The sequence below is a fragment of the Podarcis bocagei genome (genome assembly GCF_964188305.1).
Source record: "Podarcis bocagei genome assembly, chromosome: 4".
NCBI classification, from domain to species: Eukaryota; Metazoa; Chordata; class Lepidosauria; order Squamata; family Lacertidae; genus Podarcis; species Podarcis bocagei.
The window spans coordinates 50,519,718-50,547,311 of NC_138128.1; the positions used below are offsets into that span (position 1 = coordinate 50,519,718).

General features: G+C 37.5%; 1 protein-coding gene across 9 annotated transcripts in view; it reads left to right on the top strand.

Annotated features, from left to right (window-relative positions):
• Window positions 1–27,594, top strand: part of RBM20 (RNA binding motif protein 20) — a gene marked incomplete at its 5' end in the record, with an annotated part of 113,651 nt that overhangs the window by 69,229 nt on the left and 16,828 nt on the right. For 3 of the 9 annotated variants that reach the window (XM_081189352.1, XM_081189345.1, XM_081189351.1), the window contains 9 exons: window positions 14,352–15,489; window positions 17,601–17,662; window positions 18,322–18,413; window positions 19,992–20,083; window positions 21,188–21,331; window positions 22,837–22,968; window positions 23,931–24,010; window positions 24,940–25,630; window positions 27,351–27,446. In XM_081189352.1, coding sequence (XP_081045478.1) covers window positions 14,352–15,489; window positions 17,601–17,662; window positions 18,322–18,413; window positions 19,992–20,083; window positions 21,188–21,331; window positions 22,837–22,968; window positions 23,931–24,010; window positions 24,940–25,630; window positions 27,351–27,446 — 2,527 coding nt within the window. Of the gene's footprint in view, window positions 1–2,143; window positions 2,424–11,312; window positions 11,358–11,438; window positions 11,876–14,351; window positions 15,490–17,600; window positions 17,663–18,321; window positions 18,414–19,991; window positions 20,084–21,187; window positions 21,332–22,836; window positions 22,969–23,930; window positions 24,011–24,939; window positions 25,631–27,350; window positions 27,447–27,594 lie in introns of those variants that run through there. The other 6 variants (XM_081189350.1, XM_081189353.1, XM_081189349.1 and 3 more) reach the window with 6 other exon arrangements.

Below are 27,594 nucleotides of genomic sequence, written 5' to 3' on the forward strand. Positions count from 1 at the left end.
GGCATGCATGTAGACAGATGGTTGACCATCTATATGGATCAAGTGTGGGTTAGAGATTAGACCAGAATTCCCATCTGAAAACAGTAAAATGGCTCCTAGTCCTGATGTTACATATCAAGTACAGAAAGGCTGTACCATCACAAATCCATCTCTCCACTGGATTAATTTTCAGATGTCAAATAAGGCAAGAACCCTTAAAAGACTTTATTTTGGTCATTTAATTGTAGCTATGAGCAAAGGGAAAGGTGCATTATACTTCTTTATATTTTACGGGGAGCAATGCTTTCTTGAAAGGAAGAAATCCATATTTGGTGTTTAAATTGAAATTCCTTATTGGGGTGGGTGGGAAATTACATTCCACAAGAGTGAGGCTTGCCATGGTTCATTGAAATGCTTTTATTTGGGGCAGTTTCTCCCCAAGGTGCTGAGTGAAATAAAAATGTTGGACGACAAACTAAATTTTAGACTGTAATAGGGGACAACGTAAGACCAAGCAATTGGAATATTGCTTGCCCTAGACTTAAAATACTGGGAGCAGGCTGTACGCTAGGTAGAAGGAATCTTACTAATTTGGGTTGCTTTACTCTGTCGTCAGTCCATCTTGACTTGTAGGAGACGGACATTTAGTCTGTGCAAAGAACGGGTCTCAAGATTGACCCATGCTGTAGGATGGCTGAGTCGCTGGAACCGAAAGGACCCCCAGAATCCAGGTGCTAGTTATACTCAAGACTTTGGTGAGGATTGGTTTCGTTGTTGGATTTAGAAATCAACTGTGATTATTAGGCTAGTCATACCATATGTATTTCCGCACGCTTCTCGGAAACTTTACATGAAACAGATTCATTGTGGAGGTTTGATAGCGATAGTATGTAATGTGTTTTTAGTACTCTTAATAGGCTATGCCCAGCATGTTCATATATATTTATTTGACACATGCGTTACGGAGCTTTCTATAGCTTTTTCTGGACTTTTCTGCTATTTTCTACTGTTGAAGTTTCATGCAACGGAAGACCATCTGTTGAGTACTCTCCATTTTAAAACTCCAAGCGAGCTTCTATATAGAGACAACGGCCCTAAATCATGCCATTAAATTCTTTAAAGAAAATATTTTTGAGATGTTACAAATAAAACACAGCAAAAAGTCAGTCTTGGAGCAAATCTATAATGTTACGTAAACATTTTTAGCAAATTGAGTTTTCTTCCAAATATATTTTTAGTTTGATTATCTAAGGTACAAAAACATAGTAAACTACAAATAAATGCCCTCTATGGTTCAACAGATTTATAGATTAACAACGCTTAGTAAATGATATTTGGAAAAGAGATGTCTTTCTTAGGATCTTTTAAAGATGAATCAGATGAACTGCCAAAAAATTAATTGTAAAAGAAATTATCTGATTGGTGCAACAATATGCATTATTTAAAAAACCTCATATGCAAAACCCATAGCATACACACACACACACACACACACACACACACACACACACACACTGCCTGAAAATTGTAGTTAACTGAATAGTTGAACTCGTCTGTTATGTAAATAAAAGGTAAAGTTTAACTCTTTAAAAATATTTATTTTATAATAAATCTTAATAGTAGGGCAATTTAATAAGCTACTTTTTCAAGCCTATCTATTGAAAAATCATTCCTGTTCTTTCAGGCTTCAATTATAATACTAAATTTCACACTAAAGTTTTTTAATGTCAGTAATTATGTAGTTAGAGCTTCAGTAATATATATGCTTACTGGTTACATATATTTATTCTGATAGTAGCACAAGTGTATTCATTTTTTCTATAATATTTATTGAGTGTGGGGGCATCTCCTGCCACTTTCTGAATATTCGGAATATAATACAAAACATGTTCAATAATGTATGGTGTACAAGTATATTGTATGAGGTATAAATATAAATGAAGGTATTAAAATATGAGATTTGGTAACACTACGTTCGGGTGACAATTTGGCCGATCGAGTACCATGTAAATGTTCCAGTGCTTGCTTTTAAGCTTTATAGGTTTATTCATTCCAGTGTTTTTTTCCTATTCAAAAGCAAACTGATTCCTTTTTGCTATGCAGAATCTATTAAACTAGAATATCCTCTCCTCTTCAGGATTCTTTGAATTATGTCTCTGCTGTGGTGGTAATAATGTGAGGAGTCGGAACATATGGCATAAACATCAACTGATATTGTTTGCCATTTACACTCAGTATGTGTAATGCAATAAGAATGGCACCCAGAGCCATGTGACCTATCTTCCAGTCGTGGATGTAGCTCTGTGTGTGTGTGTGTGTGTGTGTAATGGAAAACGTGTAAATGAAATTTTACAAGACTGTGTATAACACCAGAAATGACTACTTCACTATCCTTTTTCATGATCAGAACGATATATTATTTGCATTTTGGTATGCTCCAAAAGGTAAGATTCTCTTATGTTATCCAGTCTGCTGTTATGGAAGTGAAACAGGTTTCTATCATCTCCATAATGTTGTTCTTTCACCCTTTACAGTAGTGACTATAGTATAAAATTGTCTGATTGGTTTATAATTTAAACTGAAACAAAACTTTGTGTTACAACAGAAGTTAACAATTGAATGTTCTGTTAAATTATTTTGTCACATTTTAAAAATGTGTTACATTACCGAGGGATTGCGTTTTTATGTGTACATTTTACTTGTTGATATTTAGGCACTGGGCATCGAACTATTTGAGAAAAGTGAAACTGAATCATAAAACATGAGCCTAAGTTATCTGAACATAGAGATTTTCATGTTTCATTTCTGGAAAACAAGAGTTATGAAATCTTATAAAATTATAAACAAGTATATTTCTTTTTATTAATATTTGAATATTATATATTTGTGAACAGCATTTCTTAAAACAAACAGTGTAAACTTAAATAGTTATACGTAAAATTCCGTTATTTCCATGGGACAACTGCTCATAACTGAAAGTATACTGCATCACAGTTTTAGAATAATACTACAGCAGAAATAAATGCATTTATTTTAATGTTAGATTAATAGGAATACTGATACATTTCCAAACTTTTTTCAGCATTTTCATAATATAAAGGAATACCAATATTCACCTAAAATTCTTTGGAGAGAGTTTGGGGTAATAATATTTTGCTACTTTCTCTTTCTGCTGCTTTCCCACGCAACTCTATGGAATTTGATATTTTGAACAAAATTCAGGTCTACTTTTCAACATATTATACTCAGTTATCATTTTTGCTAGCAGCAACTGCAAACATTTTTATTAGCAGTATTTATTAATCACCTTCCACATTTATATCTCAAGGAAATATAATAATAATAATAATAATAATAATAATAATAATAATAATAATAATAATAATAATAATAATAATGGCACAAAAATAACATGATGAATTTATAAACAACACAAAACGGTAATATTTCAGAATCTCATCTACATGTAGTTAATAATCAAAGCTGGAATAGGAGAACATATCAGTATAATAAATGTTTTAAAATTTATGATACCTATTTCATATGAAATTGATGGGTTCATTTTTTAGTATTGCTAGCATATGTTTACAAATTCAGGAGTAATTCAAAAATGTGGTTTCAGAAAGTAATGGCTAATCTTTATTTTATGGTTAGTTGCAGTGTATTATATTTATGTAATTTGTACCGGGACAGCACTGGAACAGGTGCTATTTTTTATTTAGCTGTACAATCATGTATTTGCTTTGTTTCTATACTCGCAGCAGGCAGATTTGAACATTTAAAAAAAAACGTGCTTAATCAAAAAACACAGTCACTAACACAGTTTCAGTCACTAGTAAGGTTTGCATGTACTGATCTGAAGGGGTTTCCCTTATATGAGAGAGAGACCTTTGGCATATGCAGGAAAGCTAGTTTTTAACCCCACCCCAAACCTAGGGATGTAAGGAGGCAGGGATTTCCATCCCATCCTGTGTTTGTCAAAGTCAACACTGTTTCCCTTCCGCTACAATTTGGCTTCAATTAAAACCCTCATTATTCATCTCACTATCTGTGATGGCCAAAACTAATGCAATTTATTCTATAATTAATTTCTAGGGAAGGGAAATGTCAAAAACAATGCAGATAATGATGTATTTATTTATCATCATTTGCGGACCACAGAAACAGTAATAGTAAATATCACTCATATTCACTTGTGTGATTTCCATTCATGGCTTTGGATGAACATGCAAATTGTGGGCAATTTTTGCTCACATTTCCATAACCAACAGAATTATCTGACATTGCTGACTAAACCACAGGTCCCAAGAGCTGAAAGTTATGCTGAAAAGAAACAGCCTGATGCTTGCTTCCCATCAGCCTAGGACACAGTAAGAGAAAAGAGTTGACTAGGGATGATGAGCATGTATCCTCTGAGATCAGTTCGCTGCACTACTCCTTAGAATTACTGGAACTGTGAGGCAGACAGATGATTTGCAGTTTAAAGGTGGGAGGACTACTTCCCCACCCCACCAGCTCTCTTAGTCTCAGCTCAGCTAGCACTGGTCCTCTTGTTTACTGCCCCTACAAAGTCATTGGGCAGGAAAAGTCTCTGCTAGGCATCAGCTACATCCTGAGTCTCAGTTCATGGCTGCCACTAGCTGCTCACCAGCTATATGAAGCCACAGACCAAGCAAGACAGCAGTCTGCCAAGCAATAGCCAATTTTTAATTTAACATTGTAGTGTATTATATATGTTAGTAGCATATTTCAACAGCTTGTTTGTGACTGGACTAGCCTCTTCTGTGGCAAAATGCAGCCACTGAACAGAATATGCTGTTTTCCTGCTAAATCTGCTATTTGCCCCTGAAGAGCAAATATGTGCAAATAGCAGACTTCGGGAGTATTTTTGGCAGGAAAGATTTAACCCCCCTTCTTCTCTGCAGCCCTGAACATCACTTGGCTGGTTTTTGTTAGGAAAGAGTCAAAAGCATGATATTTAAACACCCACTAACAAACAGGTAAGAAACATGTGGCTTGGGAATCACATGCACTCACAGCCTCATTTTATATAGCTCCCAAGGCTTCTTGTAGGTATCCCATTCTCAGTTAATAACTAATGCACCATGTAGTTTGGCCCCCAGCTTTCAAGCTTCTCCACCTATAGAATTGAACCCATAGTAAATTTTCAAAGCCATGCTTTGAAAGTTCGTTTCCAAAAAGTAGCTTGTTCTATTTCAAGTCCATCTTGTCCACAAGGAACTAGTTCCAGTTTTTCCTTTTATAAAAGGAACTGGTTCAGCTCAAGTTTATCCAAATGAACTTTTTAGTTCATAAAAAGTTCTTCCTCAGAAATTTCTCCCCTAGCATTCAGACTGTTGCAAGCTGTTGTGATGAAAAATCATGGGTCACAAATGATAAGGTGCCTGACAGACAGAATGTCAACTGGTGAAGCTTTCCCTATAATTGTATTTCCAGACCAGAAAAGCCTTGCTTCTTTAATTTGTGCCAGCTGCACAGCTGTTAAAGGCACACAGTTTCATTCAGTATGTTCCTGGACTTGCGTATGTGTTGCTGCAAGCTGCTCCTGTTGGGAGTGAATCTCTTTAGCAGGAAATGTCTCACATTCCTTCACAGCTGAAATTAAGGTGGAATTCATATAAGTTTTACTCAAGAGTAGACCTATTGAAATCAATGAACCTAATTTAGTTATGTTAATTTCAATGTGTCTGCTCTAAGTAAAACTTAGGTGACTAAGTGTCCATAACAACAGCTGGGCGTCTGTATTTACATAATAAGCTTTATACTGTTGCCTCCACATTTTGCTTTCTAACTTTTCTTATAGATGTCCCATTGACTTTAAAAAACAAAAGAAAGCTAAGTCTTTGGGCCTCTGGCCGGGGGTCGAGAGGAGCGGATGAATGTGAAGATGAACTAGAGGGCCCATAGAATGACAGCTTAAACATATTTTCCATTATCTGTAATTGCTTCAGAATCTGCATGTTTCTCAATTTCTTGGAAGCATGTAGTTCTGGTTAGGACATAATAAGGGGCCAAATTTTCTGTATAATATTTTAACTAGAGCCTGATTTTTCCCTGTACTTAAACTGTACAAAAAGTATACTTAACAGTTTAGAGAGTGGAAAAAGAAAGATTAGGGGCCTAAGTATTTCATCTGCTTCAATAAGTCCAGGTGCAGAGGTGACTGTTTTGGGCAGTGGCAAATAAGCAATTTTATAAAACACCAAACACTACTGCAACAGCTACAACAGGGGTCAGCAAGGTTTACCTCACCTGGGCCGGTTCACTCCAACGGAGATCCTTCCAGCCACGATTTCCAGCATCTGTATCTGCGCAAACATGATTTCCAGCGTCTGCACAGGCGTGATTTTCAGCATCTGAGCATGTGCAGACGCGATTTCCGGCACCGCGGAAGCGAGTACCCATCTGTGCTGCGCCAGTTTAGCATAATGCGTGGGGACTTGCCGAGTGGGTGGCTCGGTTTGGGGGCAGCTCATGGGCTGGTTAAACGACCCCCGTGGGCTGCTTGTGGCTAAATATGGAGCTGCCTGTAAAAAGAATTAGAAATTGTTAATTGGTAGTTGTTAATCAGGAATTGCCATGAATAACGTATTTCCCCAGTAGTTAATGATTGTCACTGGATTCCAGTTTGTATCCAGGCGCAATAGAAGGTGTTGATTTTTACCAGAAAGCCCTTAATGTTGTGGGGCCAGGGTTTCTAAAGAGGTGCTTTCTTCCATGTAAACCTGCCCAACAATTGGGGTTTTTCATTTGAGAGCCTTCTCTGAGTGCTTCTGGCTTCAGAGGTCATGTGTGTGGCCACCAGTGAAAGTACGTTTTATGTGAAATTCCCTCTCTAGGCAAATTCACTTTGCTCATTTGTTTTGTTTTTCCCGAGACACTAGGCTCAGACTGTTCGGTTTAGCAGAATTTTTAACAGCAATTGAAATCCAGTCAGCTTTTAAAAACTTTGTTAATAGTACAGTGGTACCTCGGGTTAAGTACTTAATTCGTTCCGGAGGTCCGTTCTTAACCTGAAACTGTTCTTAACCTGAAGCACCACTTTAGCTAATGGGGCCTCCTGCTGCCGCCACGCCGCCAGAGCACGATTTCTGTTCTCATCCTGAAACAAAGTTCTTAACCTGAAGCACTATTTCTGGGTTAGCGGAGTCTGTAACCTGAAGCGTATGTAACCTGAAGCATATGTAACCTGAGGTACCACTGTACTGCTGTTCGTATTTTATTGTGCCAGCATAATAGAGTTCATTTTCCAGGAGCAAAGACTACACATAGGATAAACAGTTGAGGTTATTGCAGCTCATTGAGTTTGGCAGTGCAAGGATTCCGCCATCAGGCAGCCTACCTGCTGGCAAATGCAACCCCCGCCCCCTTACTAGCACAATGCTGATAAGAACGCCTGGCATATTGGGTCCACTCCTCTATAAGCAACCTGTGAACCTGGAGATATAGCTGGCATGCCAGACCCTGAGCTGGACCTGGACTAAGAAGCAAAATGGCAGGATCGCTTAAGAGGATCTACATTGGGGACCAGGGTTTCCACCCCCACTTAACCCTTATATATATTTGTCCCAATACCTTCCTTGTAAGGAATAAAGTTAAAACTGTATAATGGGACCAAAATCATAGAGCGATTTACTCTGTTATTGTTAAAGAACAAATCATAGTCATGCATAGAGGAGGAAGAAAGCCCACAGCCCGCAATGCAGAGCCAATCACAACTGTAGGTAAAATTCCTTATAGCAATATCCACAGTCATGTAGTAGGGAGAATGGGTAGGGAAGCCAGTGACTTATCATCTGTCATTTTGAATGAATGAGGCATCCCACATATCCAAAATACTAAGATCTGTGTTAACTTAAAACAACAGCACCCTAATAATCATAAGAATAGGATGGTCTGGATTAAGTGTAGTATTTCCACAGTTGGCACCGTATCAGCATCATTCACTGGCTAGGAAGTAGACTTTGCTCAGAGAGAGGAAAAAATGAGATGCTGCCAATTTTTGAAGTGGTGTGTTGAATAGATAGCATGTTGTTAAAATTAGTGCTATGTCCATGATAGTTAAACATTACCATCTGCGTTAGCCAGCGGATTTATGTACAAGTACTTCGTACAGTGTTAACTGCCATCACCTCCTAATCCTTATTGTGGAACTAGTTTTGAGTTTACCTTTCAGACCCTTCCTTGCAGAAATATGTACCGGTACTAGTTTAGCATTATAGGCTGTCACTGGTTTGGGAATCTGATTAGACTCCCTGTGAAAATTCCAAACACACCTGCTGATAGTGAATTATTGGATGTAAGGCTTGATTCCCATTCATTCATTTTATATACTGCCCTTCATCACAAAATCTCTGGGAGGTTCACATCATAAAAGACAAGGTAAAAACACAAGTAAATAGTTAAAACTATAACCCCTCCCCTTCCCACAAACACATTTAAAAGGCTGTAGAATATAAATCAGCCAAAGGCCTGATTCCTCTGATCCCTTCTTCATATTTATTTAAAGCAGAGCTTTTCATGTTGGTGACACACTTTTTAGACATGCATCATTTCATGACACAGTAATTCAGTTTTGCATCATTTCGCAACACAGTGATTCAGTTTTACTAGCAAACTGGAGGTTAAACTAACCCCTTTCCAGCCCCAGGACGCGCAACATACCTACACACTGCAGCCAACACACTAGCGTGTTGTGACACACAGTTTGGAAAGCTCTGGTTTAAAGGGATAAATAATTAAATGCAATGCCTACTATCTTAGTTACAGTGTGGTTTGCAAGACAACTAGGTTGCAGACTAATTTAATATTCTGTTACCTAATGGTCAGCCCACCAGTTGAAGTCAATCATTCTACAAATGTTATTCAAAGATGTTTTGTTTCTAAAAATAGAAATATAGTTTTTTAAAGCACACGCACAACTACTTAATTTGCTATTTATTTTGGCTTTGAATAAGCAATCATCAGATTATTTGAATGTTTGAAGGGGCATATTTTCTGCTTAGCTTTTCATCACTTTCACAGAAGGGATTACTTTACTAATCCAGAGATCTAGATAACTTACCATAAACAACTATAGGTTCTTGAATGTTAATGGCGACAGAAGTGGTGGAGTGACTCAGCTGCACTGGTTGTGTGGTATGTATCAAAATAAATACAGCCACAATTTTCCAAAATGCAATTAGTTGTTTATTTAATAAATTTATATCCCGCCTTTCTCTTAAATTGGGTTTCAAAGTGGCTTACAACATTTTAAAATATAAAATAAGAAAACAACATTATAAAATACAAAATAATAAAAACTAGCTAAAAGCAATAATTAAAACATATCCAAACACATTTAGAATGAGCAATTAAAAACAGTTTCCCATAACAGCAGCCTAGTGATCAGCATCATCTGCACCTTTATTTTCAAAGGTCTGTCTGAATTAAAAGGTCTTAAGCTGCCAGCAGACGGATAACAAAGAGGGAGCTCCATATTCATATTCCATATTCATAAAACCTTTTATTGGCATCACATACAACATCCAAAACAAAACAAATCAATACAGAATTACCACTTCCCCAGTGGCACAAAACATTTGCTAAAAGAAAGGAGGCAGAGCAGTCTGTTGTCACATCTCTTGGTCTCCAAGGAGATCAGACGTCTGCAGTGGAAAGAGGGAGCTAGTCTAACCTCCTGGGAGGAAATGCCACAATATGGGAGCAGCCACAGAAAAGGCTGTCTCTTGCGTCACTCTGTGCTTCTATGATTGATGCATCCAAGAGAAGTTCCTCACCCAAGGATCTTAAGCAGGTTTGTATAGGGAAATACAATCTTTCAGGTAGTTTGGGCCCAAGCCATATTGATTTTTCATATTTTTAGTATTTTGAAAAATGGTTGCATCAATATTAATCATGATGATGACAGAATGAAAATGGCAATAGACAAATATAAGCCTGAAATATAATAATAATCACAAAATGTTCATTTCAGCAGGCTTACTTTAAATCCAGCCTTTCTCATCTCTCCAGATTCCTATCCACTTCCCTCTTGCAGTTTTCTGCATGACATATTGTTCAATTTTTCCACAACTAATGTGAGCTACAAGGAGATGAAACAAACACCCCAAGGAAATCCCCTTCCTGTCCTGCTGCTACCCATCTCTCAGTAGTCTGATCTAGGCCTTTTGCTAAGTAGTCTAAGTCTAACCTTAAACTTTGTACCTGTTACAGACTAAAATGTATTTCCCCACCTCATGCATTTTTTAAAAAAAGAATCTGTGTGGTCTGTGCTGGGGACTTCTTTTATATATCGAATAAAGACTGGTCCCATAAAATGGCTTCCACACTTGGAGGGACAGCAAAAAAGCAAAATAAAAGAAAATTCAGCCTCTAAAGGCTGTGGCACAAGGCCATTACATAGGAAACAAGCAAAAACAAACCCTTCCTAGTTAGGGAATTCCAAAGTCTGGGTGCTGCAAAGGTCACTTGTACTCTAAAACAGCTGCACAAAACAACCCAAACATTTTGCCACAGGGACACAATCTCACCTTCTGTTCTGCTACTAAGCAGACTTGTATTTGCTTTAGCAACTGAAGCTGATCTTCACACTATCCTTACCCGCTGAGTTGTTCATTTTGCTCCTGTAATGAAATTTTGGTATTCTAAAACAATGTCCTTAGGGATGGATCAGCCCTCTCAGATTAACTGGTTTATTTATTTATGGTGTGGAAAGCCCCTGGTGCATTCAAGACTTACTATGACAGCATGCAGAAGAGATGAATGATTTTACTGTATCTCTCAGGTGCCCATTCCATGAATCTCACAGATAGTAGAAAGTTTTAGACTGCCACTGCAGCTGTTGAACTAGTCTGAGTTGTGCCTGCTAATGCATGGACTTTCGTTTGGTCAAATTAAAGAAACATTATTTGCTCTTCTAAAATAGTAAGGAATTAAAAGGTAATTCAAACTCCACTTTTAAAATTGAAATTACTATTTCATGTTCATTAACACACATTTGAGTCAAGTTGCCTAAAAACATTTGGTATGATTAGCAGAATATGGATAAGGAATAAAACAATAGTTGTAATTGTTGTGATACCCACATAGCAAAGTATAAAATGTAGCATTCCAGATGCCAGCTACACAGTCTATCTTTCATAGCATATAATTCGGCATGAGTGTGCCTAATTCTCTAGTAGGAGCAATGACATGCATGGGAGTTTCCGATCAAATCACATATGTTGGGACCCTAAGGTTTGGTACATAATGGCTTGAATCTTGTAAAGCTGAGCACTCTCAAATCTTGACATTCGTTGTTTTTTTTATAGGTTGGATGGGTTGATGGGAGAAAGCCTTGGCCCAAGCAGAAACAAGTTGGTGTTTATGAATGTGTAGTATCTTATTTGTATCTACCTTTTGTAAGCAAGTCTTAAGGTTAAACTCTCATGAAATCAGTTGAAATGCTAAGTGGTGGGGTGTCTGTGAAAGGAAAATATTATTTATTTATCTAATAAATAAAGTGAAGCCAGTTATTTAGAGCATGTTCAACTGATACGAAGTTGCATAACTGCATTACAAATCATTTGTACCAACTTGAGTTTTTTTTTTTTTATTTTTCTGGCAATAAATATGCCCTCTTTCTAGTCCAGATTTTGTATGTTGGGTGTGAAATATTCCTTTCCTCATAATCACCTCATTTTCCAGTGTGGTGTTATTTAATTGGTTCATTGCTCATCAGTGAAGCTCCTTACAACACCAGCTCCCTTTACCACTGTTAAGCCATTATTCTTCCAGTTGGTATTCTAAATCAGTTGAAAGCAGAATTGAAATTGCAGTTCCATATGAGACATTGCACTGTATTACCCATAGGACAGCTCATATTTTCTCAGAAGTAAGCCCCATTCAGTACAACTTGTGTTTAGGAGTTCAACTTTCAGTCATCAATAGTTCAATACTTTTTTAAGCAGCTGTTTTATTTTTCCAGGCACTGCCATTATTGAAATTTGTTGTTTCAATTAGCTGATTTCTTAACTGGTTCCTTACCATGCCTGAAGTTGACCTTTTAATTATTTCCCTAGGAACAGATTTCTAGTTTTTCATCATCTGTGAAGGGGTAAAGGGGACAGTGGGATAGCAAGGATGAAGGCCTAATGGCTACGTCCTCTCTTCACTATAGAACTCTGAAAGAGATAAGTGCCATATCTGAGTGAAGATCTGGCAATCCTGTTTAGTAGATGGTTTAAATTTTCATCTGCCAGTATTAATGATAGCAGAAGAAGTGCAGATGAAGAAAGACAGGAAAATTACAATCAAATTTGCTTTTGAAATCCACGTTTGGTTGTTTGGCTCATCATTCTTGTTCATTTCAGCATTATAAGTAGTGTAACTAATCATGGAAATGGAGAACAACCATTTGAAGCATGCTGATTATTTATGGCACAAGTCAATGAGGCAGTTAACAGTGTAAAATCCAACAAACAATGTTGCAGATATGAAAAGCAGCTGCACTCATTCCTCTGCATCTAACTGCCTTCGTTTGAACAATAGAATGTATTGCTCACTGAGTATATCTTGGATTTGGAGATATGTAACTTGGTTGGAATGACAAAGGATAGTCATTTGTGTTCCATCAGTTCCTTACTTGGCACTCAACTGCTATCAATTTCCCCTCCAAAATATGTCAGATCAGCTTCCTATTTTAAATGAAACACACACATAAATGTTATATTGTGAATTCTTTGTATACTTTGAATAAATTTTCCCTACAAATAGGCATTTCATGAGAACAATAATTAAACTAATATAGTTGGTTAAAATAAACATTTGTTTGTAAACAACTTTTGCCAGAAAGCCATTCCTATTCTATATGCTTATAGTAATTACAGTAATAGCAAACAATGAAACAATTTACCGTGCCTATATTTTCAAGGGACACATTCTCAGTCCCTTGAACCCCAGTTGACCAGTAATCCTAAACCAGAAGCCCATCTCCAAAATGCCCTTGGGTGGGGAGGGTTAGTGAAGAGTGGTCAGTAGTTACATTCTTGGAAAAAACCATTATCATGTTTCTAATCTAGTAGTCAATGGATGTGTTTACTAGCTGTTTTAAGGATGAATATGGTTTTATGGTTTTAATTGTATATTTGGGTGTGATTTGTAAACTGCTCTGGGATTTTTAAAAGTAAGAGTGGTGTGTGAATTAGTCTAATAAGCAAATGCTGATCCTTCAAAGCCTTAAGGCATAATCCTAAACACAATAGCCTATAGTTGAAGGGCTAAAGGACTTGACAGAAGCCTCACTGGACTGGCAGAACACCTGATACATCACTGCCATTGCAGATAATACTGGCAGAACATCTCAGATACACCATTGGAACATGCTGTTGGGCAGGTTGCCTGAAACAGGGAATCAGTTGTGTGAGTTGCACATGGTTGGCACAGGGAAGGACGCTTGCCCCTTCAATCCACAGCCATGCCTTAATCAATGGCACTTTACACTAGCCCTGGATTATAGAATACAGTAATAGAATTGTAGAGTTGGGAGGGACCCTGAACATCATCTAGTCCAGCACCCAGCAGTACTAAAACTAAAGCTCTATATTTGCTGTCTGTCATTTCAACACGGTTTTTGTAATTTTTGTCATGTGTATTTCCCCTTCCTGCCTGAGCATACATTGGAAACAGTGACAATTCTGCTTGTGCAATAGCAATGAATATCTGGTACCTTAAGAAACTAGGAAGCTGCCTTCTTCTGAGTCATACCATTGACCCATTTAGCTTAATATTGCTGGGACTGATGGGACTTGTAGTCATAAGCTGTCAACTTTTCCCTTTTCTTGCGAGGAATCCTATTCAGAATAAGGGAATTTCCCTTTAAAAAAGGGAAAAGTTGACAGCTATGCTTGTAGTCCAACAACATCTGGAGGACACCAGGTTGGTGAAAGCTGCCATGCACTGACCGGCTTCTTATACTGGGCAAATTTAATTTTCACTGGCTTATTTGTTACAAGGAAAGTGCCCTTCTATTAACTGCTCAGTAATGGGCTTATAAGAAAACCCACTGGATTCAATGAAGTCCTTCCATTGACCTTCACATATTTTTTTGGCTTGGATCCCAAATGAACATAAGCCTCTTTTTAAATCTTTGAAACACTGATCTGCCTTTAGCATCATAACTGAAATGAATATAGTTCCAGACACATTAGGGGACGGGCTGGGTTAATAGTATGTCATAAATCACTTCCCTTCCTTCCAGGGGTTTAGCAAGGATAGATATCATGGGTAGCATCTTACCACTTAGTCATGGTGACAAGGGTCTACTGTTAAATTACTAATTTAAACTAAAACTATTGCCTGTTGTTTTGCAGTGCTGCCAAGCTTCTGGACAAGAATCTGTTCTCTGTCAGCACCCCGAATCCTCTGCTTCCTTCTCCTGCAGGTCTTCAGCTTGCTCAGCTGCAAGCCCAGCTTACCCTGCACAGGCTAAAATTGGCTCAGACAGCAGTCACCAACAACACAGCAGCTGCAACTGTCCTGAATCAAGTTCTCTCCAAAGTGGCCATGTCTCAGCCTCTGTTCAACCAATTAAGACATCCATCCATGTTTAACGCTCCTCAGGGACACGTTGGAGGGCCTGGAGTTACCAACTCTAGATTCCCACCTGGTGGAATACATTTTCCAGCACAAAACCCCGCTTTGGCAGTACCGAGTGGAACTCTGGGGCCTGTAAATAACCTTCAAAATCAAAACCCAAATGCTGTTGTCGTAAATCCTTTTGGAGGTGTAATATCTCAGACAGCTGGACAACAGGCTGTAGTTATGGGACTAAATAAGTCTGGCATCTCCTCTGCTACAGGTGGATTTTATGACTATGGTAAACAAGTATTTCCCTCTGATGCGGAACAGTGCAGCCAGCATGGCTTTGTGACCACTGCGTCTCATTCAGTCCCAACTTCTTCTGGAGTTGGAACCTATGATAGTCATTTTGGTAAGCATGACAACCATCCAGGATTTCAGAAAGACTTTTATGGAGTGAGTTCTAAAGGCCAGCATACAGCTGGTGTACAGACTTTGACTTTTGCTGCTGATCCACATAATTCTCATCAGATTATAAATCAAAAAGGCGAGGCGGGTTCTGTAATACATGAAACAGAAACAAAGCAGTGGGAAAATCCTTCTACTTTTCCTAGCCAAAATAAGCCTGACACCATGCCCAATGCCAGCATGTGGCCATCAACAAGTGCCCCATATGAAATAAGAAACGATCTCTACAACCCTGAAGAACCAACGCCTGACACAAAGTTCAGTGCTGGCGCTCCACTTCCTTTCAGCAGAACCAAAAGCAGTAAGCAGAATTTCAGCAACTCACGAATGAGACAGAAGCAGGAAGCAGATTTGTCAGTGAGACCTCTTCAGTCTCATGAGCTAAATGACTTTCATAGTATAGCACCTGTTTGCTTCCCTCACATCTGCAACTTATGCGATAAGAAGGTCTTTGATCTAAAGGTACGTCTTGGGGAGAACTGGACATCTTTCTAGTACTTGGAAGTGTGTTTCATTAAATTAACTCCAAGGCATTCCTGACATAAGTTGTGTAACTGTTGAGTTTATTAGATTTTCTTAGTCTGTGTATTTGTGGGTTGTTACATGGGTCTTACAAGTTTACTCCAGAGCAGACCCACTGAAATGAATGACCGCTACTATGTTGTGTCCATTCATTCAGTAGGTTTCTCTGAGTAAAACTTTGTTAAATATCACCCAAAGGCTACAATCCTAAGAAGATTTAGCCATTAAAATTAGTGGGGCTTGCTTCAAGCTAAATATGCTTTAAAACATTCTGTTAGTTGTACACTGAGGAAATTTATTATACACACCGATGGATTATAAATGTAGAACTTTCCTTATATCTGAAGCACTTTGGCGAGAAGAGCTGTAGTATTTCAATGATTTGTCAGACCGCTTCACGAAGAGCAGATATTAAAATAGTAGATAAATTAATCACGATTCTGCAATAGCTAGGTTCTGCTCTCATCCAGAAGTAAGGCCATGTTATTTTATTTTGCAAGATGGCTGTTTTTGTGAAATGAAGAACTTCCTCCATAAGAAAATATTAATACTAATGGAGTTACATTTCTGGTGCTAGGAAAAGTGTATCCTTTAGAACAAAACTTGGTAAGAGAAATGTCTGTCCCAACCTAGCTTCTTATCTTGCCATGGTACTGTAGTAATCTACCAGCTTCTGGTACCAGTTCCTTATCCTCAGGTGATATGTACTTGGAGCCTGATTCATATTTGTAAGTGATTTATACCAGATTGTTCCCCAGTATGGTGAGAAATAAACTGTTTTTAATGTTGTAACCTTCCGTGATACCTTAAGGTGATGGATAGGTAAGAAATTAATATTATTATCATCAATAAATACATAATTTGACATGTTAAGAAAAGAATCATATCTCAGGATTGATATATTTTTCATCTTTGTTGTCAATAACTCTCCTTATTGGAATTTTTGGTAAATGAACAAAGATTTTTTTTGTTTGTTTTTAAATGTCACATACATTGAAATAAATATTTTTTTAAAACATTTGTGGGCACTCAAAGTACCGTATATTCAGCACTTCAGAAATTTTCTCTACATTAATTTTACTCAACCTCCCTTATATGTCCTTTTAAAAAACATAAATATTGCAGTCAGGAGATTTCTTGTCACGCGGCTTTTTTAGTTCTTGTATTTTGCAATTAAAAACAAAAAGCCTGAGTACCAGTTCTGCTGCACTGTAGGGCACTCTGCAGATAGGCATGGAGGAGGAATTTGTCTGGTTTGCTCTTTTACAGTTGCTCAACCTGATCTAGCGCTCCTAATTTGCTTGTGGATAAGAATGTAACTCCCAGTCTGACTATACACTTCTTCAGATGCAGTTGAGATGCAGTTTCACTGCACAGAAATATGCATGAAAGCAATATCTTATGTGACACATACAAAATGTTTATTTTACAAATGAATGCATTGAAAATTCTGCAGTTTATGTTAAAAGCATGTACAAAATACACACCATTTAAATGTAGACTTCTTGTGTATTCTTTCAAAAAATAAGCATAATATGAATTAATGAGTGAATAATGTTTGCACCTTGCTGTCCATTAGTTGCTGTATTTGTTAATTGTATGTCTACCCTGAGGTATTGACTGCTGCTTTAATTCATACTGTAATTTTAATGTATTCTTTATTGTACACCACCTTGTGATTTCAAATGAAATAAACAAATAAGAAAATGGGACAGAATGAACCTACAACAGCTTAATTCAGCCACAGTAGAGTCACTGGAAGGAGCACAGCAGTAGGGCTTGGCAGTGTGTGGACTCCAGCTATGGCTAGGAATTTATGGGCCTGGATACTTGCATAGTGCATGTTTGCAGAGTTTAAGTGGGTCAGATTTGTTTCATCTGGAGTAATTTCATGTCAAATTTTGGAATAGTATGGAATTTTCTACAAAAACAAAAATCCCCAGAAACTTCTAATACAGCCATTCATATGGCCTATTATAACAAATGCTGCTGCACATGTTTTCTTCTATTTTCCCACAATTTTATTATATTTTCTCACTATTTTTACGTAGGACTGGGATCAGCATATTAAAGGAAATCTTCACATTCAAAAATGCATTGCTTTCTCAGAGAAGTAAGTAAAGAAACAATTTTGTGCCTGCTTTGTGACTTATATTACTGTTTTATTTAGTTTCTTGTACATGCTTCTTGAATTAGAGTTGTGATCTAATCATAAAATATGTTAACCATAAATACTGTGTGGATGTAAATTCTAGTAATGAACACAGGAACCTTTTGCAAATGAATGTATGTGTTTCGAATCTTCTACAGACAATGCATGCATGACAAATGACATCAAGATGTAGACTAGAGTACCGAGGTCCAATTATTTGTCTTGCAAAACAACTATATTGCAAGACAGATGTATTTGCGCTGTTCTTACTGGAAGCAGAAGGAATGCATGCTATATCCAGATACAATTTCCATCTGAAACCCATAGCTTCACACTGGCTTTGCTATTTTTGACAATCCTAACCATTATTTTGCCACTCCCACTTCATTTGCATGCTTGATCCTTATGGGTTGACATTCTTGAGGAGGCTGAAGTGAAACCAATAGTGCAAATGCCCTACAAAGCAGTCCTAATACGCCAGTGATGTAATGTCCCTGGAATAACAGAATAATTTCTGGTAGTGAGCAGGGGAGTTTCTGTGATAACTTTGAGTATTTAGGCCAAGCTCTTTTCCAGTTTTCCTACTGTCTTGCTGAATGTCAACCTTTTTTTCTTTTTAGTTCCAACATACGGTGTGTGCTAAGTTCAGCAGAAGGAATGCTGCACTCTTCTCCAAATAACACATCTGCATTTAATCTTTCTGGTTCCGAAGGTAAATTACAATATAAAAATATATATAATTAACAGTGCACTCCTATATATGTCTACTCAGAAGTAAGACCTTTTGAGTTGAACAAGACTTACTCCTGGTAAGTGAGCATAGGATTGCATCCTTAACCTTTTTTTAGTTGACATACTGTTGCAGCAAGCAGGGTTACGTTTAATTGTATGTTTATTCGCACATGACATAATATTAGCTATACGTTAATGTATTTTTGATCAAAGTTTAAACAAAAAAGAGCTTTATGTAATAATGTAGCATTATGCAATAATATATAAATAAAGAACAAATATACTGTCTATTTGGATATATTCATAGCTGTTCTGATTGAGCCCATCCAGACATTTTTGATAGCAAATGAACTAGATCATCTGTCCACGAGGCCACCTATCACCCAAATCATGCATACAGCCAAAGGAGAACGCCCCATAGCTCTGTCACTGTACTCTAATAAATCTTTTAAATGAATCTAAGCCTTTATAATGAATAGTAAGTCTGGTTTTATTCCTCTGACTGCTGGCTGATGATGTGTTTATTTTTGTATACTTTACTGCTTTACTTCAATTGGATTTGTTGGTTTATCTGCTTTTTATTGCCATTTTATATTACTTCAGTTTTTATATATTTAAATTTATTGAGATTTCTTATATGTAGATTTATTTTTAATACTTGTTCGTCACTCTAAAAACTTTTAGTTGAAAAATTGTTTAAAAAATAAATAAAAATCTGAAGACAGGCATGGGGAAAGTCTGAATCAGACCGCTGTGCCCTCTTGGCTGTTTGCCTTTTTCAACAAAGATCCTAAAAACAACAAATAGCACATCTCAAGGTCAGACACTGGTGCTACAGTGAATAAATCAGAATGGTGGGAGATTCAGGACAGACCAAAGGAAGTACATCATCATTCACACAATGCATAGTTAAACTATGGAGCACACTAAACACATTCTTAGCCAATGGAATTTGATACTAAATGTTCTGGTGATGGCAACCAAGCTAGATGGTTTTAAAAGAGGCTTAAACAAAAATCATCACAGAGGATGGGGCTATCAGGGGCCATTAGTCATAATGGCTACATAGTATATCTTGGATTAGAAGTATTATGTCTTCTGAATACCAGTTCTGAATAACAAGAGAATGCTGCGCTCATTTCATATTTGTGGGCTTCCCATAGGCATTTTGTCCATTGTGAGAACAGAATTCTTGACTAGATAGTTGCTTGGTCAGTTCCAGCAGGGTTCTCCTTATGTTCATCTTGCCCAGCAGAAACAGGACCATGATGGATATTTCATTTTGACTTGATGCCTCACTGGGCTCAGGAAATCACCCCAGCTCACCCTCTATTTGTAGAATTTCTCCAGAGAATCATGGGCAGTGGTAGCCTATCATTAGAGAAAGACTGCTTTGTAGGATGGGCTTATACCTCCATGAACCTGAAAGGCTGTGACAGATAGGATTTGTTTTCCCAATGTTAGAAAGATACTAGTTATTTAAGAAAGTAGCACTTCTTCGTTTTTTGTACATCAAACAAATTTCTGAGTTGTCACTAAATACGTTCTATTTGTTTAGATTACACTTTAAACGTGGGGACATCATACAACTCTACACCTTCATTTGGCCAGCCAGGTTCTACGTTTTCTTCTGTACCATCCGGAGTAAATGTGAGTATCTCACACAATGTGTACTAAGTATAGTTCAGCATTCAGCTCTTAATGAACATCAGGGTTTTCTTTAACAGCATTGAAACAATATAATTGAATATACTTGAATGATCTAACAGTATTTCTAATTAATTTTGAATTAATTGCTGGCCTGTATGTAGCCCAGGGCTGGGCCCATACTCCTTCCACATTCATGCATATGCTTCCTCTCCAGTTAAGTGATATGTAGAAAATAAAATTAAAAGGCTTTAAAAGCATCCTGTAGAGCTGTGCAGTGTTAGGTTTTCAGCATTGCAATGTATCACCAGCCAAAGTTCGTGATCTGGTGCTACATTGTGATGTCAGAAGGGAGGGGCGAGCTGCTTCATCCCCAGCCCTGCAAGGCGCAGGGGTGAAACCGCCTCAGCTTGGAGCTAAGGCGGTTTCACCCCAGTGCTTTGTGGGCCCAGGGATGAGGCAGCTTGCTCCTACTGCCTGGCACTTCTCCACTGAGAGGAAGGCAGCTGTGTGTGCCTTAATGTAGAAGTATAATGGAGCCCCCGCCCCACCTCCAGCTTGTGCAAGCCAGAGGCTAGGTGGGGGCTCCTTTAAACTTCTCCACTGAGGTGCACACAGCTGCTCACCCCTCCGTGTAAGGGAGCCCCTACCTTGTCGCTCATGTAAGCCTGAGGCAGGGTGGGGGCTCCATTGTTTTATGGTTCAACTTCATTTTAATGTTGCATTTTTTATTGTTAGCCACCCTGAGACAGGAAAGTCAGTGTATAAGAAATAGCAACAACAACAACAAATAGTTCATATTAACTATTTACAGTAGTATAATTATGGCTAGGATAGACTTAAATCCCATTCTGTCCTAACTGTTGATCAAGGTGTTTATTGTTACTAGATCTGATCTTAATGTATTTTGAGCAGTGTATGGAAAACTGATATGTCTGAGATATGAAATGAATGCATAGGATTACAGGAGAAAGATAACACATAGATTTGCCTTTAAGGCTTGTATTCCTATACAGTGCAAGTTAAGAAAGAGGGTTTTTTAAAGTATGTGTCTAGTTGGATGCTGTTTTAGATATCTGTATATACATTTATTTTTAACAATTTCAGCTGCCACAAAGGAAAAGTACACCAGGTCGAGTAGTACACATTTGTAATCTCCCTGAAGGAAGCTGTACAGAGAATGATGTTATTAATCTTGGACTTCCCTTTGGAAAAGTCACTAATTATATCCTTATGAAATCCACCAATCAAGTATGTCCTTCTTTTTATTGTTTGCTATTATAAAAGCACAAATATGTACTGTAAATGTATTGTTTGAGTTTTTAACATAAATTGCATTTTATTAAAGTGCAGTAGTTACCGGTATTTCAAAAGTGACTGTGTGTTAGCGCTTTAGTTCTTCCAGAATAATTGCTTGTTTTATTTATAAGATGAATTGTGTATACTCTAGTTCAGATGCCCAGTTTAGATCATTGTATTTTCAGATGCCTGCATATTTTACAGGGACTTTGTCAAGCAAACACAGGACTGCATTGTAGGAGATTAGTGGCTTTAGTGACCTTTTCTCAGTGGAGGAGAACATCCTTGTATAGGTTAGGTTTTCCTGTCTACTCTTAAGAGCCAGTCTTAAGGATGGATAAATCTGTTGATTTTGTGTCTCTCAATTTCTCATTTTTCCTACCTAAAGTTTGCATCTCCACATTTTCACACTAGTTTGCAAATTTATTCAGTAACTTTCATCAGAACTGTAATGCACATCTCTCCCGATAATACACATTTTGGATGCAATTTTGGCCTTTATCTAGATAGACATACATTTTTGGAAGCAGTTTTTCCTTATATAACTATTTTTGTATGCTGTTTTCACTAGGCATGCTTTCTCCTAATATAAACATTTTTGTACACATTATTTGGTTGGAAAAATGCATTGTGAAATCCAGAAGTGTGAAATTTGAAGGAAGGCTGTTTCAGTGTGCATGTTGTTTTAAGGAATGTGATTTAGGTAGGTTCATATTGAAATGCAAAGTGAACCAAATTTCTTTCCCAACCCCTATCATGGTTAAGGAAGAGAAACTTTAAACCCAATCCCCAGTTCAGATGACACGCTAAGCCACACCTTGATTTAGACCAAGGCAAAGTGGATACAGGCTGCTTTCCAGAATGTACCAGTTTGCACAGCTTCAGTAAACCACTTTTTGGATTACCATGATGTGTAAATGAAGCCAATGTTCCTTTCCTTCTGCATATAGCTTATAGTTAAACTGTAATAATCAATTACCATTTCTTTTAAACCCACATTTATGAGTTTCCGTTCTGCTAATTTTTTTGTACCGGGTCCCATGAAAATTACTTGAAATCTTTCACAGGGCTTGGGATATATTTTTCCTTGTGTGGCTAGATGCAAAGGAGGGCAAGGCTCTTGAACCGTTAGTAAAATGTGGAAATCTTAGCAGACTGTCCTTTCAACATCCCTGATTACAAGATGCATCTACCATGCTACTTTCTTTTACATATCAGTGGAAGATACTGGTGTCCTGTCTTTCTGTGTAACTAAAATTATGCCTGTGTGTGTGTGTGTATGTGTGTGTATGTGTGTGTACACATACACATATAACTTGATTAGTAGATCATAATATCACAATATATTAAGATAATCTTACTATTTATTCTAATGATCTTCACTTTAATATACTATGAAGATGCAGTTTTTGTCGTGTTTTTCTTTTTTTACTAATACAGTTTCTGTATTATAACAGGCTTTTCTAGAAATGGCCTACACTGAGGCAGCTCAGGCTATGGTGCAGTACTACAAAGAAAAACCTGCAATGATAAATGATGACAAATTGCTCATTAGAATGTCTAAAAGATACAGAGAACTTCAGTTGAAGGTAAATAAATTAGTTATCCTGTCTTTCTGTGAATTTTGGTGTTAGTTGTTCAACTGCTTTCATTGCTAGTATGTTGTTTTCAGATAAGCTTTCATAAATTCTTTTCTACTGTTTTCCCCTTCACCATGTCATTGTTTATATACCCGTGGTATCATTTATAGTGGGCAAGCCTGCCTTTTCTGCTTAGACTGAGTATTAGACTAAAGTATTGGACAAATAAGACCCCTGATTTCTCTCATAGACCCCATCTGTACTGTCTATACATTTAAAGAGCTATCATAGTTCATAGTATTTTAAACAGTCATGGTTTCCTGCAAAGAATCCTTGGGAACAGTGGTCACTCAGGTCAACAACTTGGGGTGGGTGCTCCCCCTAAAAAAAGGTCAACAAGTTCTGGCACCTCTTCTCTAGAAAAAAGCCCTGTCTGAAACTAACCACAGGATGAGATATTATGCCATATAAATATTGTCTAAATAATGTGTCTATTAGGGCTCTTAATAGCTGTAATTTCTCAGCAGTTTGAGTGGACATGTAAAGCCACTAGCCAGCAATGGATGCTATAGTGGGGCAGCGGACTCACTTGACCTGCAACTGTATCACTCCTGCTTACCAGCAGGGGCAAGGTTGGTGTACTGCAAATGCACTGTGCCCTCTTCGCTCCTTCTCCTCTTCCTCCTGGTTTGCAGCAGCAACATGACTGATACAATGTCAGGTATTATGCTGCTGCCTTCACCACCATCTTGTACTGTCCTTAGCAACTTCTTTAACCAAATGGTTTCTTGCCAATTGAATAATTGTTTTTAGTTGATTAGTTTTCTCTTATTCAACAGTAAGAAACTAAGTCATAGCATTCTGCAAAGTAAGCATAATAAAATAATATTCATACCAGTGCTTCTCTTTAAATAGCTTGAAGTGTGAAGCTTATTTACGATTATTAATCTGTATGTTTATATTTGGCTTAGAAACCAGGTAAGAATGTGGCAGCAATAATCCAAGACATCCATTCTCAGAGGGAGCGGGACATGTTGCGGGAGACAGACAGGTATTACACAATGTTAACAGTTGATGGCAGAAAGACGCTGAGATTGCTTTATAGAACAGAGATGCTTTTGGATAATACAAAAATAGGCAGACAGGAGACATTTCTGCAAGTCTAAAGCTAGAAACAACAGCTTTTACTTTTTTGATTTGAAATGTGTTTTTTTAAAAGTTAAGAGACTTAAAAATTGTATGCTATACAGCGGTACCTCGGGTTACAAACTTAATTCATTCTGGAGGTCCATTCTTAACCTGAAAGCGTTCTTAACCTGAGTTGTGCTTTCACTAATGCGGCTTCCTGCTGCCGTTGCGCCACTGGCGCGTGATTTCCATTCTTATCCTGGGGCAAAGTTTGCAACCCGAGGTACTACTTCTGGGTTAGCTGAGTTTGTTACTCAAAGCGTTTGTAACTCGAGGTACCACTGTGTTAAGAAAATGCATGCTGAAATACTGACATTCTCAGTAAAATCTGCTGAGCACAAACTACAACGTGTTTCTGAAATTTTCAAGAAGAAAATGCCAAATGCACAGACACTGTGAAATACCAGTTTTAAATAAAATATTAATCCACTTTATATTATTTCCTGTTTATTGTTGTCTATAGTTAAGACAAAAAACTAGTAGATGAACTCATAAATTATCTTTTTACTTGTAGTTAAGGTACTTGTAGTTAAGGTATTTTAGTCATTCTCTAGAGCTAATATATGTAGATGGCTGGATATGCATTCAGTTCAAAATCATCAGATTGTTTGGTTATGTGAACAAATCTTAATGTCCTTAAGATTGTTACTGGATAGTGTAATGTTTTACGATGGTATGAACTGCTTTGGTGTTTCTGTCTTGTGATTGAAAAGTGGTATAAAATACTATAAAACTATTATAAAACAATGATAAGAATAATAAGTAGCATCCTTCTTTTTCTTTGTGTTATAGATATGGACCTGAAAGGCCTCGGTCTCGCAGCCCTATAAGCCGTTCTCTTTCCCCAAGATCACACACTCCAAGCTTTACTTCCTGCAGTTCCCCACATAGTCCGCTGAGCACAAACTGGACAGACTGGGGAAATGGGAGAGAGCAATGGGATCAGTCTTCATATTCCCGAAGGGAGGAAGAAAGAGAATCAATGCCCTGGAGAGAGAATGGGGAAGAGAAAAGAGATAGAACTGACACATGGGTGCATGAGAGGAAACATTATGTGCGCCATTTGGATAAACTAGACTCGGAAGAACGTTCTGAAGGAACCAGAAGCTACAGAGAAAAATATTTAAGAGGGGTGTCACCAAGTGCAAAGGGGATTCATGGTTTGCCTGGATATAAGAACAGAGAAGAAGACTATTATAGGAAACCAACAAAGCAAAAATCTGATAAGTATTCAAAACAGACACTGGATACAGCTCCAAAGTGTAAAAGGAAGGAAGAAGCAAGATTGAAAGAACACAAGCATTCTCACTATGAAGATCCAACAAGAGAAGTAAAATTAGAACAGAAACCCAACAAGGTCCCTGACAAGCAAAAGCAAAGTGATAAGGAAAAATGTAAGGATTCTGATAAAAAGTCAGAGGAAGAAGTACCTGATGAGGCTGAAAGAGTTAATGTGAAGACAGGGACAGGAACTGAAAATGAGGTAATAAGTGATTTAAGTTACTATTGGAAAATTTTATGAGACACACTGTAATTAAAAGTACCTCTTCTGTAAAATAACTTGGTGTGAATTTACAGAATGAACATGCACAGATGTAAATTAGACTCCCATCAACACTGTCTCTCCTTGCCTATTTCTACAAATCAGATTAAATAATTCCCCGCCCATGTTGCAGGCATCACCTCCTAGTGTATATTCTATTCTATTCTATTTATTATATTACATATTATTTGTGTGTGTGTATCTGTTGTGTTGATTATATGTCACCACTTTGTCATTTTGCCAGTGAACAACCTCAACGGAACTGACTATTTAAGAATTTGTGTGTTGTTTATTTGTTAATGAAGGGATTTGAAATTAGGAGCAAATGTTGTTGTTAAGTAAAATCACAAGGACATACAAGCTAAAGTTTCCAATGGAATAGAATAGAAAAAGATACACAAGAAACATATTGCAACAGTTTAATTTAGAATTCCTGGTGCAGATTATCACTATGGAACAGCAGTCACATTTGATAAAATTTGCATAAAGCTATTTACTGCAATGTTCAGTACAGCTGTATATCCCTGCCCAGTGTATCATTACTTATGCTGAGAAGTGACTTACTGTTAATTATAATCAAATTACTTTTGCAACATTTCCCATTATAATTACTGTCCTGAGAACTGGATCACATTCATTTTTATTTCATAACTGTCATAATGTGGAAGGTAATTCACTGATTTTGTGACATTTTAAAATAGCAAATCCTTACCTTAATTTGTACAAGTTACGAACGTGCATTCCTACAGTACAATTTTACAGTGAATGGACTTGTCTGGATCTTCTAATAACTCCAGTATTAAGCATTATTATTTTGCTCTTTGTAGCTGCGAACCTAAGATCAGCTTAAATTCACAAAGAGGTGAGGATTGCAGAGTGCAGTAAAAAAAAATAAAAAAAATTGGGGAAGACAGACAAAACAGTTTTACAGCAGCAAGCAAGTTGAATTCGGAAGCACTGTGTTAAATCCGAATGTAGTAATCTTCTCCAGGGGTCTAGCTCTGAAAAAACAAGGGTTCTCCAGGCTTGCAGAAAAATCTGGCTGTGTCCAGCACTGGTTGAGTGGCATCTCATCATTTTATCAATAAAGCTTCCTGCTGTCAAACATCCAGAGTAGTTTATAATTTGTGTTCAAATAACACAATGAATGGATTGATAGAGGCACTTGCAGCTCTCTAATTCTAAAAAAGCAAAACAAAACCAGGTAACCCATCTGATAACCTGGGAGAAGGGGCAATACTGAGAGCTTATCCACACTTCCTCTTGTTCCACTGCTTTCCCCCAGGGAAAACTGCTCTTTAGAACTCAGTTGGAGCAAGTGACAATTGGGTTTTCTGCACATTCCCATTTGTTCTTATTTAGAACTTAAGAGCAGATTTTCCCTGGGAAAGCAGTAGGGCAAGGGGAAAATTGCTCGGACCCATGCCTAGAAAGCGTGAGTCAAGCAGAATACTGCCAAGACCCATGCTTTCTAGGCACGGGACAAGTGGAAGTGTGGATGAGGCCTCCACTAAATCAGCATTTGATTTTCTGGTATGTACATCCATCCATCAAATTTTGAAGGTGGGAGGAAGAGGGCTCACATCATGAAAGAGGGATGCAATGTAAGTTCACTTTTTATATTACATCTGTCTTCACCCATAGACAATCTCTGTCTTAGGTTAAAAATATATATTCTAATATGGAGATACCCTTTCCCGCAAATAAGCAGATGAAAGAAGCAGAAGATCCTATGGAAAACTCAAGAAAAGAAAAGGTGAGATTTATACGTTCATGGGCCTTGATATCTAATGTAAAATTTGTTTGCTTGAAAATTTCTTGAGTCACTTGGCTGCCAGATATTCAATATATAATCAAAAACATGAAAAATACAAACAACACTAAAATCAGATAGAAACACATAT